General features: G+C 41.1%; 1 protein-coding gene across 8 annotated transcripts in view; it reads left to right on the top strand.

Moving 5' to 3' along the window:
- The window catches only part of plch2a (phospholipase C, eta 2a), a 132,941-nt gene that overhangs the window by 80,299 nt on the left and 36,684 nt on the right, over positions 1–15,958 (top strand). For 2 of the 8 annotated variants that reach the window (XM_047582849.1, XM_047582857.1), the window contains exons 1-2: positions 4,742–5,591; positions 14,796–14,942. In XM_047582849.1, coding sequence (XP_047438805.1) covers positions 5,348–5,591; positions 14,796–14,942 — 391 coding nt within the window. In that variant the 5' untranslated portion in view covers positions 4,742–5,347. Of the gene's footprint in view, positions 1–2,864; positions 3,238–4,740; positions 5,592–14,795; positions 14,943–15,958 lie in introns of those variants that run through there. The other 6 variants (XM_047582811.1, XM_047582802.1, XM_047582832.1 and 3 more) reach the window with 4 other exon arrangements.

The following is a 15,958-nucleotide window of genomic DNA, read 5'->3' as shown; positions in this document are numbered from 1 at the left end:
ATAAAGGTAAAATAGAGGCTCCACTGGTTACACACACATATTTATCTCTTCGGGAAGTCCGGTTTCCTCCCACCGTCCAAAGACATGCTTGTTAAGTTCCCTGGTGATTCCAAATTGGCCGTAGGTGTGAGTGTGAACAGTTGTGTGTCTCTCTGTGTTAGCCCTGAGATAGTGAGACAGGCTGGAGACCTGTCCAGGGTGTACACCGCCTCTCGCCCAGTGACAGCTGGGATAGGCTCCAGCCGCCCTGCAATCCTCCAGAGGACAAGCTGCTACATAAAATGAACAAATTGCATATACTATATATTGGTAATGTCAGGCTGTCTGAAACAGCCTCTTATATCAAATGTCTGTCCCCTGTTTTGTTAATGCCTGCAGGTGAGCTCAGTGTTGTACAAATGGGGGGTTTCCAGAACACTGTTTATTAAGTGGCTGTGTGGCATCATGGCCCCAGACATTTGTGTGTCAGTGGTCAAATTGCCATTCTCATTCTTTTTTTTTTGGCATCAATTTACGTCTAGATTGAATGTTTCCAAGGCTGCGATGCAGAGGACACAGCCTATAAGGGAGTTGGATACCTGCACAACAGCCAGGGCCTCTGCTAAAAACAGCTATTTTGAGCTCAAATGATCAATTTATTCCACAAATTCTTGAGTCTTTCATATCATTCATTAAAAAAAAGGATATGTGACACAGTTACGCCACCCAGGGTTCGGTTTGCATCTATCCTCACCTTTAATGTTCTTTTTCTATAGGTGGACTAACTAAATGATAAAAGGTTGAGGCCCCTACTTCCTCAGGGGGTGTTCCAACTTCTTGTCTGCAGTAATCAGGCTGGAAGGTGACCAGTGTCTCCACTTTATTGATCAAGTGCCTGCACCCTCTCACTGGCTGCCTGACTTCAGAGGCAGTTGTTACGACTACAAACAGATTTACAGAGACACTTCTCCCAGCGACATTAGCCACCTTGGCTTTGGCCTACTTGCCAGTGGCCTACTTAAACCTAGTAGACATACGGTATACGTTGACACACTTCAGTGTTGGATCTTATATGTGTAGAATCAGTTTGAGTTCTATATATTCTATAAAACCATGGTACAATTTCCACAACTATTATCCTTAGAGGAAATACTTGTCTTTACATCTTCTAACACAACATCAAATGACCAAAGCCCAATTGTTCCCAATGGTTATTACTTTAAAAATTGATCAGATACTTTCTCAAATCTGCCCTTAACAACATATTCTACAAGTCTTTGTCACAGGAGGGCTGCCAGCTATTTTTAACTGTTACTGTATGTCCATTTGTCATAACATCTGTGACAGTTTATACCATTAAAACTATTATAAAATTCTTTCAAACAGTAAAGAGACTTGTCTAAAGCTATAAGGTGGATGTCTGGAACAAAAGGTCCCAGAGAACACAGAAATTAAGTCTGGGAAGACCACCCAACACCTAGTTGGAGAGTTGGAGAGTGTTGTCAGTATCAAGTTCCTGGGAATCCACATAATCAGAGCCTTCACTTAGACAATCAACACCTCTGACCTGATTAAGAAGAAGCCTAACATAGGGCAGGCTTCCCACTGAGCAGCTGGAGAACTTCTAAAGAAGCACCATCATAGAAAGGATTCTGTGTCACTGTGCCACAGTGTCCGTGGTAAAAAAAAAAACACTACAGAGGACAGTGGGAACTGTGCTCCCAAATCTGGACACTGTGTATAGTATAGTATATACTCACCACCAAACCCATGGGAGGTAACAGAAACTGTAAAGCCCCGACCCTCCAAGTCCACAGTCTGCTGGTCCCCTGGCTGTCTGGGAAGAGATGCAGGACTATTGGAGCATGAACTCACAGACTGAGGAGCAAATTAGGAATAGACCTCTTCACAGTTTGTATACAGTGTGACATATTTTGAGGGGCAGAGCTTAGCTGGAGGCAAAAGATCTCAAACACCATAGTCTGTAAACGTCGGTTAGCATATTTCAACTGACTGTCACTCACTGAATAGACGATTTGACCAAAGGATCGTACAGAGGGGACGAAGTCCAGTCAGTTTTTATCAAGTGAAGCCTCTCCTACAAAGATATCACAAGAAGTAAGTGGAACCACCGTGGAGCGTAACGTAGTAAATGCAACTTCTGCTTGGACACCCCTGAAACTTGCAAACTAACTGCATTATTTTGCAATTAGCATTAACATGTATCAAGAATCCTCCAAATAATTATTAACTTAACATTATTTCAGTCACAATTTAGTCTAATTCATAACGTTATCCAGGCTAAAAATTGCTATTAGATATTAATCTTACCTGATATCAAATGTGGCTGCAAACAGAAAGTTGTGGATGATTGTCTTACTCCAATCCTTTCTTTTAATCGTGCTCGACCAAAGGTTTCTATGAGTGGCAGTGGCAATTTCAAGTTACTATTTTTGCTTTTTTGGTTTTGCCCCCGAAAACACAGCAAGACACATTTTCCTGGTTGACAGTGACAGTGTTCGCCTCATGCTTCCTTCTGTTTTGCCTCCAGCCAACGCCGTTAAGTCAAGTAGGCCGTGAAGGGGTCTATTGGTGAAATTGTCTTTTGAAAAATACTGTGGTTAATGTCTTCTGTGTTATACGTTATTTTTATTTATTTATTTATTTTTCGCAATTTCATCCTGAGAGCTGTTTTCTCGAGTGAGACGTATGTTTACCAAACCAGGTTTAATAGCGGTCTTTACTACTTGTTTTGGTGCAGAGGTCAAATGACCTATACTCCCGCGTGTGCCTGAATGTGACGCAGGTGTTCGCCGCACACGTGCGTAGACTACCTTAATGAGATGCGGCAAAGTTTTCTCGCGAGTTGATTCGTGACCTGGATACCTGGATATGTGGAGGAAGATGCTTGCTAGCGCACTGCAATATGTTTTATTGTTTTGTTTTTTCGCTTTTTTATACATAGTTTTAATCCAGCAGTAAATGTAAAATTTATCGAATCGTAATTTTTTTAAAAAAAATCTTTTTTGGGGGGCATTTTTAATGAGACACCTGGGAGTTGAGTTGTTATGTCACAGTTTCCAAGCGTCCACGATTCGGCTGCTCTGTTGTATCTCAAGGGCAGCTCGTCAAAAGTTCTTATTTATGCCACTCTGTCCCGGGTGTGCAAGCGAGTTAAGAGTAAACCCAACATACTTATTGAGGACACCTTTTCAAAATGTCCGCGAAAAGTCAAAACAGCCCAGCCCCGAGGCCACGGTGAGTTCCCCGGCTATGTTATTCCTTCTCCGCTTCCTATAACAGGTCTCTGCTTTACCCACTTTATTCCAAACTCCATTAAAACTTCTGACAATTTAGTATTTCTTATTGGCATATACAGCTGAGAGAATGTGACATTATTGAACTAATTTTGTAAATGATTGTCAGATAATTCGGCATTGAAATTATCCATCAACTATTTTTTTTATGTTGCATTGTGCATGTTATGCTTTTGGCTGATGTGTCTCAGCAGGCTTCTTGCAAGGTGCCTTTGTAGAGAAATTTGGGGGTGAATGTTTTGGAGGCTTTTTCTAATTGAACACAGCATCCCAATGATTCAGTTTGTACCTTCGCTAATCGGTGCAGAGCAGTGGTGGCAAGAAAAGGAAATGAGTAAAGACTCCTTGTGGTCTGCCCTCTGGTTTGCTGACACAGACAGGATTATTCCCTGTGGCTTTTCAATAGAGTTTGGAAAGGTGTTGCTTACTTTTTGTCACTGATCAACACTAGTTTCCAAAAATTCATACTTTGGAGATGACGCAGCTTCTGTTCTGTGGAAAGTTTGTTGATTGTGATCGTGCTTGTGTAACTCAGACTCAGACGCTCGGATGCAGTAGGTTTTTGAGAAGCCTTTTTATATTATGTGAATTACCGGCTGAAATCTTCATGTGTTGTGATATCCAGAGAAATATGTGCGCCAGTACTTTTGTCTTCTTGTGATACTGCAGTGAAACCTATCAGTATGACTATTTCCCATACCTGGCTAATTATTTTCCCGTTCAATTGTGTCGTGTGTGAATAAATCCAGTTAATTAATTTAGAGCCGCAGGATGCTAATCCTGTTTTGTTGTGGCTGCAGCAAAGTCCCCTACTTAGTTGCAGCCGTCAGGAGAAAGAGTGAAACATGAATAAATATGAATATCTTAAACAGAGGCCTTTGTTTGGTTGCCTTTTATCCATTAGGATTCATGAGGAGAAACATTAGATGACGTAAAAATATACAGGCAGAGCAGGCAGCGCAAATGTATTTGTTGGTATGCACCGCATCACTTTCTCATAGAAGTCGAAATTTTCTGAGCGACTCCGAGATCGAGTGGGATTAAGTGGCTTAATGCCAACTAATCTTAATACTATAGCACAGTGCGCGCACGATCTAGGGGAATATATTAGACATAAGAAAAGGCTTTATGATTAATGAGGGGAGGGAGTCTTATTTATTCATAAGGCGTGCACACAAAAACAAAAGGAATTCTAAAAAAAAATGTTCTGTTGAAGTTCTTGTAGAGATGATAATTTCTGGTGAAAGCCTTGTGAGTTTAAATGTTGCTCAAGTACGTGATAAACTAAGAAGGTCTGCTCTCCAATATCAAACATCTACTTGACTGTAACTGGCCCTGACCTCGTTGATTAGCGTCCTGACATGTCTCTGTCTCTTTTCCTCTGTGTCAATGCGTTTCACTCCCCACATGTAGTAAATCTCCTAGACCAGGATTAGCGCTTCCTTAGGGATTTAGGATTTCTGCCCGCCCAACACATGTTGAACAGTTACCGGTGTGCGCCGCGCTTCCCCGTTGTTTTTTTATTTGTTTCTGATCTTGCGCCGCAGTCCCTCTTTCATTGAGAGCATTTCCAGCGCTGCAGATGAACGAGGTTCGGATGAAAGAACTGGAGAAATAACTTCACAGCATGAAGATAAATTGTATCGTTGGAAATACTCTGCTGCATCTTTTTTTTTTTTTTTTTTTTTTCTTTGAAATTGACAAATATTGAGGAGGTGGTGGTGCAATAAGCAGGTTTACTGGGGCAATAACAGACCGATTATGGACCAAGTGTTGACACTATGTGCAGACTGAGAGGATTTTTCATGTGGACTTTTTCTCTGTGGATTCTGCTCTGAACAAAGGAAGGAAAGCATTTGCAAGTGAAATTATACTTTCAAAGAGGTGGAATAGCAAAAGATTTCCACCATTTATTCTAAAGTCCTTGACATATACAGACATTTGGTGTTCCTTATTTACCCAAAACTCTTATTTTTTTCTTCTCAAATGAATTATACGTGAGAGCATCTTTGACTTTAACGCAGCAACGATAACAAGCTCACGGATTCTACATGAGCAAATCCAAGACAAATAGCTTTTTCCCTCTCGGCCCCGTGTCCACCGCCCGAATGCCTTCTCCTGGTACGAGAGCCACCGGAGACAAGCCTGGACCCCAGGTTAAAGGAGCGTTTTCCCCAGAAAAGGGCAAACAGACGGAGGTGGAGGAGGCCTCTCTGTCCCCCCGCCTGGTGGAGGACTTCTTCTGGATAGGCGGCAGCATAGTGGCTTTTTCAAAGTGGAGGCTTGGCTACATGGGTAAGCGTAGTAAGATACACTATGTCGACAACTGAATAATAACTTTTCCCAGTTCTGATCCTTGGACTGGTGAGAAAGGCGACGGTCAAACCTTGGTGCGAAGCAAACCACCGAGACTTATTCGGTGATGATGGTTTAGTACCTTTCAATCCTCAGGAGGACATGTAGGTGTAGTAAGTAGGGGCTATAGACTGGTCTGTTTAGTTTGAGTCATCTCTGGACTGTCAGCTCCTTAGGTCCATTTAAAAAGACCCAATCTAATACCTCCATTATGTTTCCGCGTGGACACCTCACTTTCATATCTTGTCGCTACCAGTCAGTATTCATTACATGGTTGATATGCAGCCTAATAATTCTAATATTGCAGTGACTTATTTCTTCCTGAGCTCCTTGTGCCACCCAGGATAATACACATTTATATATATATATATATATATGAAGTATTGATGTGCAGCCAGTGGAATTGTAAATAAGAAGTCATTGTGAATAATAAGTCTGAAAACACTTCTAGAAAGGCTGGTTATCGCATGTATGAGACTTTTGTGGATGTCTACGAAATCAATACAAACCATGGAATAAAACACTTCTTTGTGATTCTAAGAAGAGCGAGACCTCAAGCTCTAAGCGTAATGATGATGCTTTTTGACTTTTATTATCCTGGTAGTATGTTTGAGGTCAGGGGCAGGGTCTCGTTCCTGTCCTTCATGCATGTCTTTTAGTGTTTGGATGCTACATGATGACCTCTGCATGTGCAAATGTTCACACAATATGATGCTTACTCTTGTACTGGAACCACTTCCTGAAAGGCTGCAGCTACATATCAGTGTGGGCTGTTATTGTACGTATTTTCATTTCCTCCTTTATATAGCCTGACACACCTCTCAGTTTCCACATAGGTGTTATCCAGCATTGCACTCATTCCCACTACAGCAGACATGTCTGTTTTCAAGAGTCAAGATCACTTTATTGATCCTCCACAGGGAAATTGCTTTGTCCAAGCGTCCCAAGATAACAAAGAACATAAATGAACCAGACATAAGAATAAGAGTGAATGAGGTAGTGAGAATTACAAGGTGGCATTGCTCAGGAACATTTCAGTCGTGCAGGTTGTTCTTGTTCTTCACACTGTGGCCGTGTCAGACTTCATTATGCACGCAACTGGCCATCTGCACCAGGGAATCACCTGAGTGTACGTGTGTGTGGCTGCAGCATATGGCCTCCAGACAATCCCCCCTCCACCACCACCACCACCACCGGGGGCTTAACCTGGTGCCCTGACACAGGAGTGTAGTTAACTCCACCTCCTTGGCCCATATTCTGACTGTAGCAGAAGGTCAGCAGCCACTCAGATCACGCTGCCATGTCAATGGCACTTATATTTATATAAACATATATATATCTGTGGTCTGTTGGTTTAACAAACAGCAAACAGCAGCTATGGCTTCCAGCTAATGCACGTTGAATCCTGTTTTTCAAATAAGTGTAAAGCATTTAAATGTAATAATGCTAACAGGATTTTTGTTTTTAACACTAATCATACTGTAATTGGTCACTGAATATAATGTTCTTTATAGCGTTTTGTCTCTTAAAAGTTCCCTCCACATGATCACTTTGTTTTTATTTACATATTATTTGTTTGTTCTGCTGTAGTTGCTCTCATTAAGGCTTTTACCTTCTCATCAATCCAGGACTCAAGTATTATTATTATTATTTTTTTTGTGTTCATTCATCAACATATCGAGTGCTTCTCCACATCCACCCTTTAAATTAGATGGCGTAACTATGGCAACAAACCCAGACCCCCACCGGTAAAGAGTGTACAGTGTACACAGCCTCTCCGTGTGTCTTGCTCCACTTTCTTTCCTCCGTCTCTGCCTCTATAGGCTGTCGTACAATGTGTGCTACAGTTGTGTCTTCGCTCTGTCTGTCGGCAACATCTGCCAGTTTTTATTTATTTTTTTATTGGTAGTTTTTAACATTTTAATTTATTTTGCCGTCAGGAGACGACAGTTAATCTCGGTCTTTGTTCCTATCTGAATTATAACCCATTTCTACCTCTAACCTTAAACATAGCTGCTTCTTCTTTTCTTTTAATTTGTCTGAGAATAATTTGCTCAAATAATTTGTAAGTGACGTCCAAAATCTTTTATTTTTCCTTTAATATGTCAATGGAAGGCAATTTGCAATTTGAAGGACTGAACGTCTTAACATCTCCTCAGTTTGTTAAAACTATCGACTAATTATTGCAGTGAAACAATGAGCCTGCATAAGTATTTCATCTGAAAGTAAAATCCTTCATCATGAGCTCCACTCTGACACCAGTTGTTTTCTGTTAGCTACAGCATGCTAGCAGGTTTACCCTTGAAAGCTGGGCAAACACTGTAGTAATTTGTACTAAATTATATTGTGTTAATCCACATTTCACACTGATGGTGAGTTTAGTTTGCTCTTTCTTTATTCCACAGCTTGTGAATTCTCTTCTCACACTTCATGGGTAAATAGATCGGCCACCGTTTGCTGCTCACTCTCAATTTACCGAGCAACAAACTCCTGGCTGGTTTGGCCACTGACACATCTGATCAAGACTTTCCAGGCTACAAGCATGACTTGAAATTTAAACCAATGCAGAATGAAATTCTACTGAGGGTTGCAGCGCTGCTGGCTCTGAAAACACCCCGGGCTCCAATAGAATCAAAGGGCTTCGACTGCCACCATCATTTGAAGTGGTTATGGAGACATTAGCGACCGTTGCTGCCGATATCTTTTTGCATAATTCCAAACCTAAGTAGGTGCTTGACCTCAGATGGGGGTCAGTTTCAGAGCAGGACTGAGTTGATTGTTATTTCTGATCTGGAATGATTATGGATGAGGCAGGTCACAAGGGTAATTTACCAGTGAACTTGAATGGGTGCACATTATTTGGATTGAATGGTATAATGACGGTAACATCATTTCTACATAGAGTTTTCCTGGTTTTTATCAGGTTTTGATGTTTCTTCCTCTTTTAATTATAGTTTTGAATGGACCTTCAAGATAATCCATTATTCGCATATATATATATATATTTTAAGAAACGCGTTTAATTTCTTAATAGTGTACACACAGTACCTTTACTCTTATAATAACTTGTTGACCTCCATTTGTCTTCACTTGCCACTTCCATATCTATACAGTTCGTAATGTTGGAGGCCCTTAGTTGTTAATGTTCTATCTATAGATCTGTGAGAAGCATACGATTCTATATTAATAGTCTTTTTTTTGTACCTTTTTAATTGCTCCACACTGAGGGAGTATGTACCATTTATTTTGGGTTCTGCTCCAAATGCTCCACCTGAACTGAAGTCCCAAGTCAGTGGACTTAAAGTTAAATTACAACAGCCGTTATTATCCGAGCTCAGTCAACCGTAAATAGGCTTGGACCAACCTCTTCTATGGACACAAATGGGTCAAATGCAATTTGTCCACCACTTACTGCTGAGGGCCAAGTTCAGGCCCACAGCTTGAGTTGTGATCTAAGCTTTGTGTCGGTCTCTTAGATTAGAGTCATTTGATGTTTAATAGTTGTGGGTTTTCAGTAAATTAGAGAAACTTCCTGCAATTTATGTCAAATTGCCATCGGTGGTTCTCGTTGGGATTCAGCAGCTGATTGAAGCTGATTACCGGAGACACGCGCTTAAAGTAGGGCTGCACAATTATGGCCAAAATCATAATCACGATTATTCGTCATATTACGGTAAATATCTGTATTTTTTTATTGCACTGCTTCTAACAAACAATATTCAAACAGTTTTCAGTACAAAATGAAACTTTAAATTAGAATAAATCACACTTACACGTGTGTGTATGATATTTACCTAAAATAATCTCAAGGTTTATTATATATGATATATCTCCACACCAGCAAAGGGTGGTAGTGTGTTCATTCAGAGAGGAAACGGCAACAACTAGCATTAAGCTCGAAAAGAGGGTGATTTACTCATTGTTAGCCTTATTAGGAAGTGTGTTAGTTTGCATGATTTGTTGAGCATGATTTCACTTGTTCAGATTTTATATACAACTGCACCTGTGTTATGGACGTATTAAAGGTACTGACTGTTTATACTGTGGACAAACCCATTGTGGTGTCACCCATTGGATTCCGAACCTGTTTTTAGAATAAATCACACTTACACGTGTGTGTATGATATTTACCTAAAATAATCTCAAGGTTTATTATATATGATATATATAAGTTTTTCACCCAGGTTATCCATAAAATAAATAATATCATTATAGGCAAAAGGAGAAATGTCAAGGGATAATGGGACCAAACTGTGAATTTCAGACCAAAACGTGTTAACGTAAGGAAGCTTTGTCATTTATCATGCTTTGGTTTGTGATTTTTTTTTTTTAGACGACAGAACAGATGTGTTACTCTGCTGCACTCTTTGTATATAACTTGTTCTTGTTTCGCGTCATTAGCCCCTAAATCCAAAACAAGTCCAGATAATGGACGTGGATCCCTTTCGCTATGATAACTTGCTCACATCAGTGTTACTGAGTAACGCTCCAAGGTGAGCTCGCTTGTTATTTAGGCGTCTTAATGAAGCCTTGACCGTGTGTTCGCCCCCTGCTGGTTGGCTGACTACTGGTTGAGAAACTGCTTGATTGGATAAGCAGCAGAGTCCGCATTTTAAATGTAAATATCAGCGATGATCAGGTTTGTTTAATCCTGGCTTTATGATAACTTAAAGATGAACAGTTCAGGATGCATGGAGGATACCTGGTGTGAACAGGACCAAAAAGAAGCCGGTTTAGACTTTTTGTTCCATAGAATGAAAATTGACAAGATTTTATAAATATCAGCATTATTGTCACAACATTGTGCTTAACTGAGACATTTAAAACAGGGCTGGTTCTGAATTGCCTTGCACTGATGGCAAATAACTTAATTTTGTTTTGTGACACGCAGCTCCTCTGTATGATTCCCTGTCAGTGCAGCCATGTTCCTCGGTGACGTACAGTTGGAAGGTATTTCAGAGATTACGTTGAGCAAAGGAGCAAACACATTCTCCTTTTAACTGTCTAGCAGGAAAGTTTGAGTGGAGCTTAGCCTCTTTCCTCGTCCCATCATCTGTCACTTAATTGTGTTTAGCGCCGCTGCATTGCAGAGCGTGATCCGCACAGAGACTCGTCTCTTACGTTAGTCAGGCAAACTGACTAAATTTAGCATCTCGCTGCAGTTGTGAAATCAAACATTTATCCCTCAACAAAGCAAATAGTAGACTCGGAGCTCGGAGGTGTTTCATTCTTCCTTGGATTCATTTTCGCAGCGGTTTACCTTATTACTGTCAGGACGGTGAAGCTTTGGACATCATCAGCTCTGGATGCACCCAGGCAAATGCATGCAGGGAGTAGGAGTTCATCACAGCTTTGGTAGGAAGAGGCTTAGCCGTTCAGATTGACAGTTTCCAGCAGTGTGCAGTTCTAACCCAGACCGGATGGATGCTCTCAGACTCATTTCAAGCGAACTCTTAAAGTTGCTCATTTCATGGATTACTGCACCCTCTTTAGCTGAAATAGAGCAGATCCCTGCCTGTATAATTACCAATTGTATATCGGCCGTTATGATACACAGATCATGGGGACCCTCAGCGACTCGTACTGTCACTGTAAGCATCACAAAAACATACACCTGACTCCCCTGTCACATATACTTTAAGATCCAGGGCAACACTTTTGAACGCTGCTCTTAGAAACCACGGACGAGTGTATTAACTTCAATCCGTCACCATGTTAGAAGTGCTTGACTAAACCCAAGTCCCTGCTTATCCAAAAACTGACAAAGAAGTAGAATGTGAGTGGAGCTGAGGTGGGCAGCTGTCGCCTTGGCAGATGGGTAGCATCCTGCAACGACACCCACCTGTCACTCAAAGCAGCTGCACGAGAAGAAATGAGTCTCCACACCAGCAAAGGGTGGTAGTCTGTTCATTCAGAGAGGAAACGGCAACAACTAGCATTAAGCTCGAAAAGAGGGTGATTTACTCATTGTTAGCCTTATTAGGAAGTGTGTTAACTGTAGTATATAGTATAGTGTTGTTTGCGAACACAGTGTTGAGCATGATTTCACTTGTTCAGATTTTTTATACAACTGCGCCTGTGTTATGGACGTATTAAAGGTACTGACTGTTTATACTGTGGACAAACCCATTGTGATGTCGCCCAAAGTGGGCGGAGCCTGCAGTCGCCATGTTGGATGTGCTTTACTCTGCCCACACTCGGATACTCCAAATATGGACGTGGAGGGGTCGTATTGGGGCGGAGCTAAAACAAACTGGACGTTTAGACCCGCCCACCCAACTCACCGCTACCTTAGTTACCACCTGTCACTCAAACTGAGAACGTCCTTGTTTATGCAGAATTTTAAACCTTAATAAAAATAAACAAATGAGTTAGAAAAAAACATTCACCCCTTGTACAGTTGTCATGAATAGTGAAATAAACTACTTAGACCAAAATCTTTTTTTGTACCTGGGTGTTTACATGTTTAATAACACTGTAAAGTTGTGAAGGGGGTTTCTCCCTTTTGGAGCCTCTAGTGGCCACTCGATGAACTGCAGTTTTCCCACCTATTTAGAGCACAAGGTTAATTCTATGTGGTTTAATTTCACAGGTGCAAAACAAACTGAATACAACTTTAAAATGACCATATTAGCCATGAGTATCTACTCTAGTGGTTGAGTTCTTATCTGAAACGCAGCAGGTGAGGACGTAACGTCAACTCTGAGGCATTGACCAACAATCAAACAATCTTCCTTAGCTGTGCTACGCTAGCGGGCTGTTTCATTTTCACTACTTCCTGGATCTCTCTTGAGAGAATTCACACACTTTTGACCTGTGGGCCCAGACTTTTCAGTCAGTTTTGGCGTTCCAGGCAGCGCCTTAATGGGATTGGATGTAAACACCGCAACGCTTCAACACACAAATTGACGTGTTTGCAGCGTGACATCAAATCAATGGGCGTCTTGTGATGAATGTTTAGTGTGTGGGCACTTTGTGGCTGAAGTATCCATCCTTCCAAAAAAAAAGAATGTTCTGCTGGGTGACTCTCAACAGGAAAGTCAAAGGTCACATCAGCTCCTTTCTGCTTTACTGTCCACACTTTATTCCTTGTGTTAGTTGACATGCAGCTGTATAAACCCCACTGACCAGATGAAAATTTAAAACTTTAGTTCCATTAATGTTGTTCAAAAGTGAAGCGAACAAGCCAAAAACAGGATGTGCCTCAATAGCACTTTAACATCCCCATTCTCTCATACACCGATCACGCATAACATTATGACCACCTTCCTAATGTTGTATAGGTCCCTCTTGTGCCTTCGATGTTGTTTGTGGGGGCTTTTGGGTCCTGTGGGTTGAGGAGAGGAGTCTCTGTGATGGATCATCCCACAGATATTTGATCAGTTTGGGATCTAGTGAATCTGGAGGCCACCTTGTGTTCTTTTTCTTTATTTTATTTTTACATTGCATACAAAAACACACACATAAACCCTCCCCTCCTCCACCCACTCTGAACTCTCTCCACCCCGTTTCATCTTGCCCTCCAAGGGGAGGAAGAAGTATCAATTATGGTTGTCCAGCAAGACGTCTTCAGCAGCTGGAGTTACTTATTACTAGATCACATGCAACTCACAGTTACAGCGATGACATCGAGGTATATTAACACAAAAAAAATCAAGTAGTCACCCAGAATGTCAGTACTCTCATTGATCCAAAATGACATGTTTTTTGAATTGTTCCCAAAGCGTTTTTGTCTGTGTGTGTCCGTGTGAAGCTGCATCCTGCTGCCATCAAGGGATGTCATTGCTATTGATCTGGTCTAGGTGGGGGCTACATGTCTAAGTAACGTCCACAGGAATGAATCCCAGGTCTAAAAGTTTCCAAGCAGATGGTCACAAGATGGTCAATAGTATTTACTTCTATCAGTGGTTTTAATGTTGTGGCTGACCTTGTGAAATTTGCTGTACAAATAAACTATTATAACTCTAAAGAGTTTAAAATAAGATAATCCCTTAATTCATCCCACAGTGGAAGAATCTCTGGTGCTGGTCTTTATAGTTGGGCTGATATATCAATAGTCTTTTGAACATCATAGCGGCAATTTAGAGAACTGGGCTAACCTGCATTAACGTTCCCCGGGGCTGTAACCTCTGCATCGGTCAAATCCATTCTCAATTACAGTCATCCATCACAGCCAGTTTGCGGGACTTGCAAATGCAGCAGATATGTACGTTGGGTGAACATGTGAAACCAGGTGATTTGACGGTGTTTGTTTGCGTTGTCTGTGTTTGAGAAAAGAAAAAAAAAAGCATATGTATAGGTGGTTGAGGTCAGGTTATAGATTCCAAAAAATCCCATAAATCTCAACTCAGATTAATGGAAGCTCAACACGTCCTTATCTTAATAAATTAAAAAATCTTCCTACAGCTCACTACATGCTCTCACTTTTCCTTTTTTTTCACAGCAGACACGTTGAATATAATGTATATCGGCAATCTGTTAACCTCCTGTACACGTGAGTGTGCAGAGGTGGCCTCATTTGATGCGTGCTGCAGGGAAACTGTTTGATAGTACGTGACAGACATGTGATAACTAATAATATGGCATGGTGGGTGTAATTGCGGCCCAGGGGCACGTTGTTGCCCTCATCAGTCTGACCTGGCAGAGTTACCGTGCTATAAACCGTCAAATTCTCCTCCAAAATAACGGTGCATACGTGACTGTCTGTACATTTAACGTCGCCATTTAGGATTTTATCATAGTTCAGCTCTGTGCTGGTGCGTCACATCTAAACAGAGCTCTGCTGCTTTTATTGACTTTCCTTGTTGTCGTTCTCACATATATCATAGTGTCATACTCTACGGTGTGAGATAGAGACCTTGTCAAGGGGCTTTTTGTTGAGAAATTGCCTCTCACCGTCGTCTGCCTTCACTCGCTCTCAATTCCTCCCATGAGATGAGTGAAACCTGCCAGCAGGGAAAGCCATATCCAACGCATTTGCTTTGCAGCGTTGCGTATTCACACAGGAGCATAAATACTGTAACCGTGTTTTTGTTTTGAGCCCAGAATGGATTTATGAAACATAATCCAACACACAAATACGAGTATATATGTAGCGCGTACTGGAGCTAACATTTTCTTCTTCTCTTCTCTTCTTGAATGCAGTGGAGAAATGCATGAGCTCCATGCAGATGGGGACCCAGATGGTGAAGCTCCGCGGCGGCTCCAGAGGACTCGTGCGGTTCTTCTTTCTGGACGAACACAAGTCCTGCATTCGCTGGAGACCCTCACGCAAGAACGAAAAGGCCAAGAGTAAGTGTTCTCAAAGTCTGCCTTGCTCTTGCAGCTCACTGCATCCTGACCATACTTCAGACTAGGGCTGGGTGGTATTTTTAATGCATGATCACGTTCTATCATCATTTCCTACCGGCTGAGAGAGGAATTAATGCAGCAGATTGACTAAGGATGGACTATTTTACTGTGATGATGAGTAAATATTGTAGAATAATCAAACACTAGCAGTAAAACAGGTTTGCATGGCCCCGTGTGTTAGCACTGACTGCTGATGAGGAAATCTGGGGACATTTATAAAAGATGACGAATGTTATCGAGATGAAATGAAGAAACAGGGACAATTATTGTTTCATTTATTTTTTACGTATTTATTCATATTTAAACATATTTAAACTTCTATGTCTGTAATGTCATTAGCAGCGCGGCCAGTTACCGTAATAACTGTAGTCTGCGCGCAAGATTTTTTTCTCATTCATATAGTCGGGGGACATGTCATCCAAAACAGGGACTGTCCCCAGAAATCGGTTACGTCTGGTCACCCTAAAAAAAACAAAAACAAAACAATCTACACGGCACCTTTTTATTTTATTGTTTTGCTCATTCTTTTGCTTAATTTTTCAGATTTTTCCATCTTCACCACACCTCACAGTGACACAGTCGCACCACATGTGTTTAGGTCTCGTGGCGCTTCATTCCAAACATTGTTTAATGTAACATATAAGTAAAAACAACACCAGTATATTAAAAATTCATATCATAACGAAAAAAGAAAATACCAGTATTCGGTATGAACCAGTATACTGACCAGCTCTAGTTCAATGTTTTGTAACATTAAATAAGGATGGGCTCATTTAAATTAGGCATCTCAGAAAGCTACAGTTGTTTAAAATAAATTAAATGCTCACACACATACAGTTTTGTCGGCTTGTTTTTCAGGCTACAACCAACCTTTTACTTTAATGACAGCGTGCAACTGAGCTGAAGGACATGTGCCACAATTTGACAATGTTCTCCATAGTTTCCTATGATAACAG

This window comes from Mugil cephalus, chromosome 1 (genome assembly GCF_022458985.1).
Source record: "Mugil cephalus isolate CIBA_MC_2020 chromosome 1, CIBA_Mcephalus_1.1, whole genome shotgun sequence".
Classification (NCBI taxonomy): Eukaryota; Metazoa; Chordata; class Actinopteri; order Mugiliformes; family Mugilidae; genus Mugil; species Mugil cephalus.
Note: the sequence above shows the minus strand (reverse complement) of the source record. Positions and strands in the feature narration are given on the sequence as shown.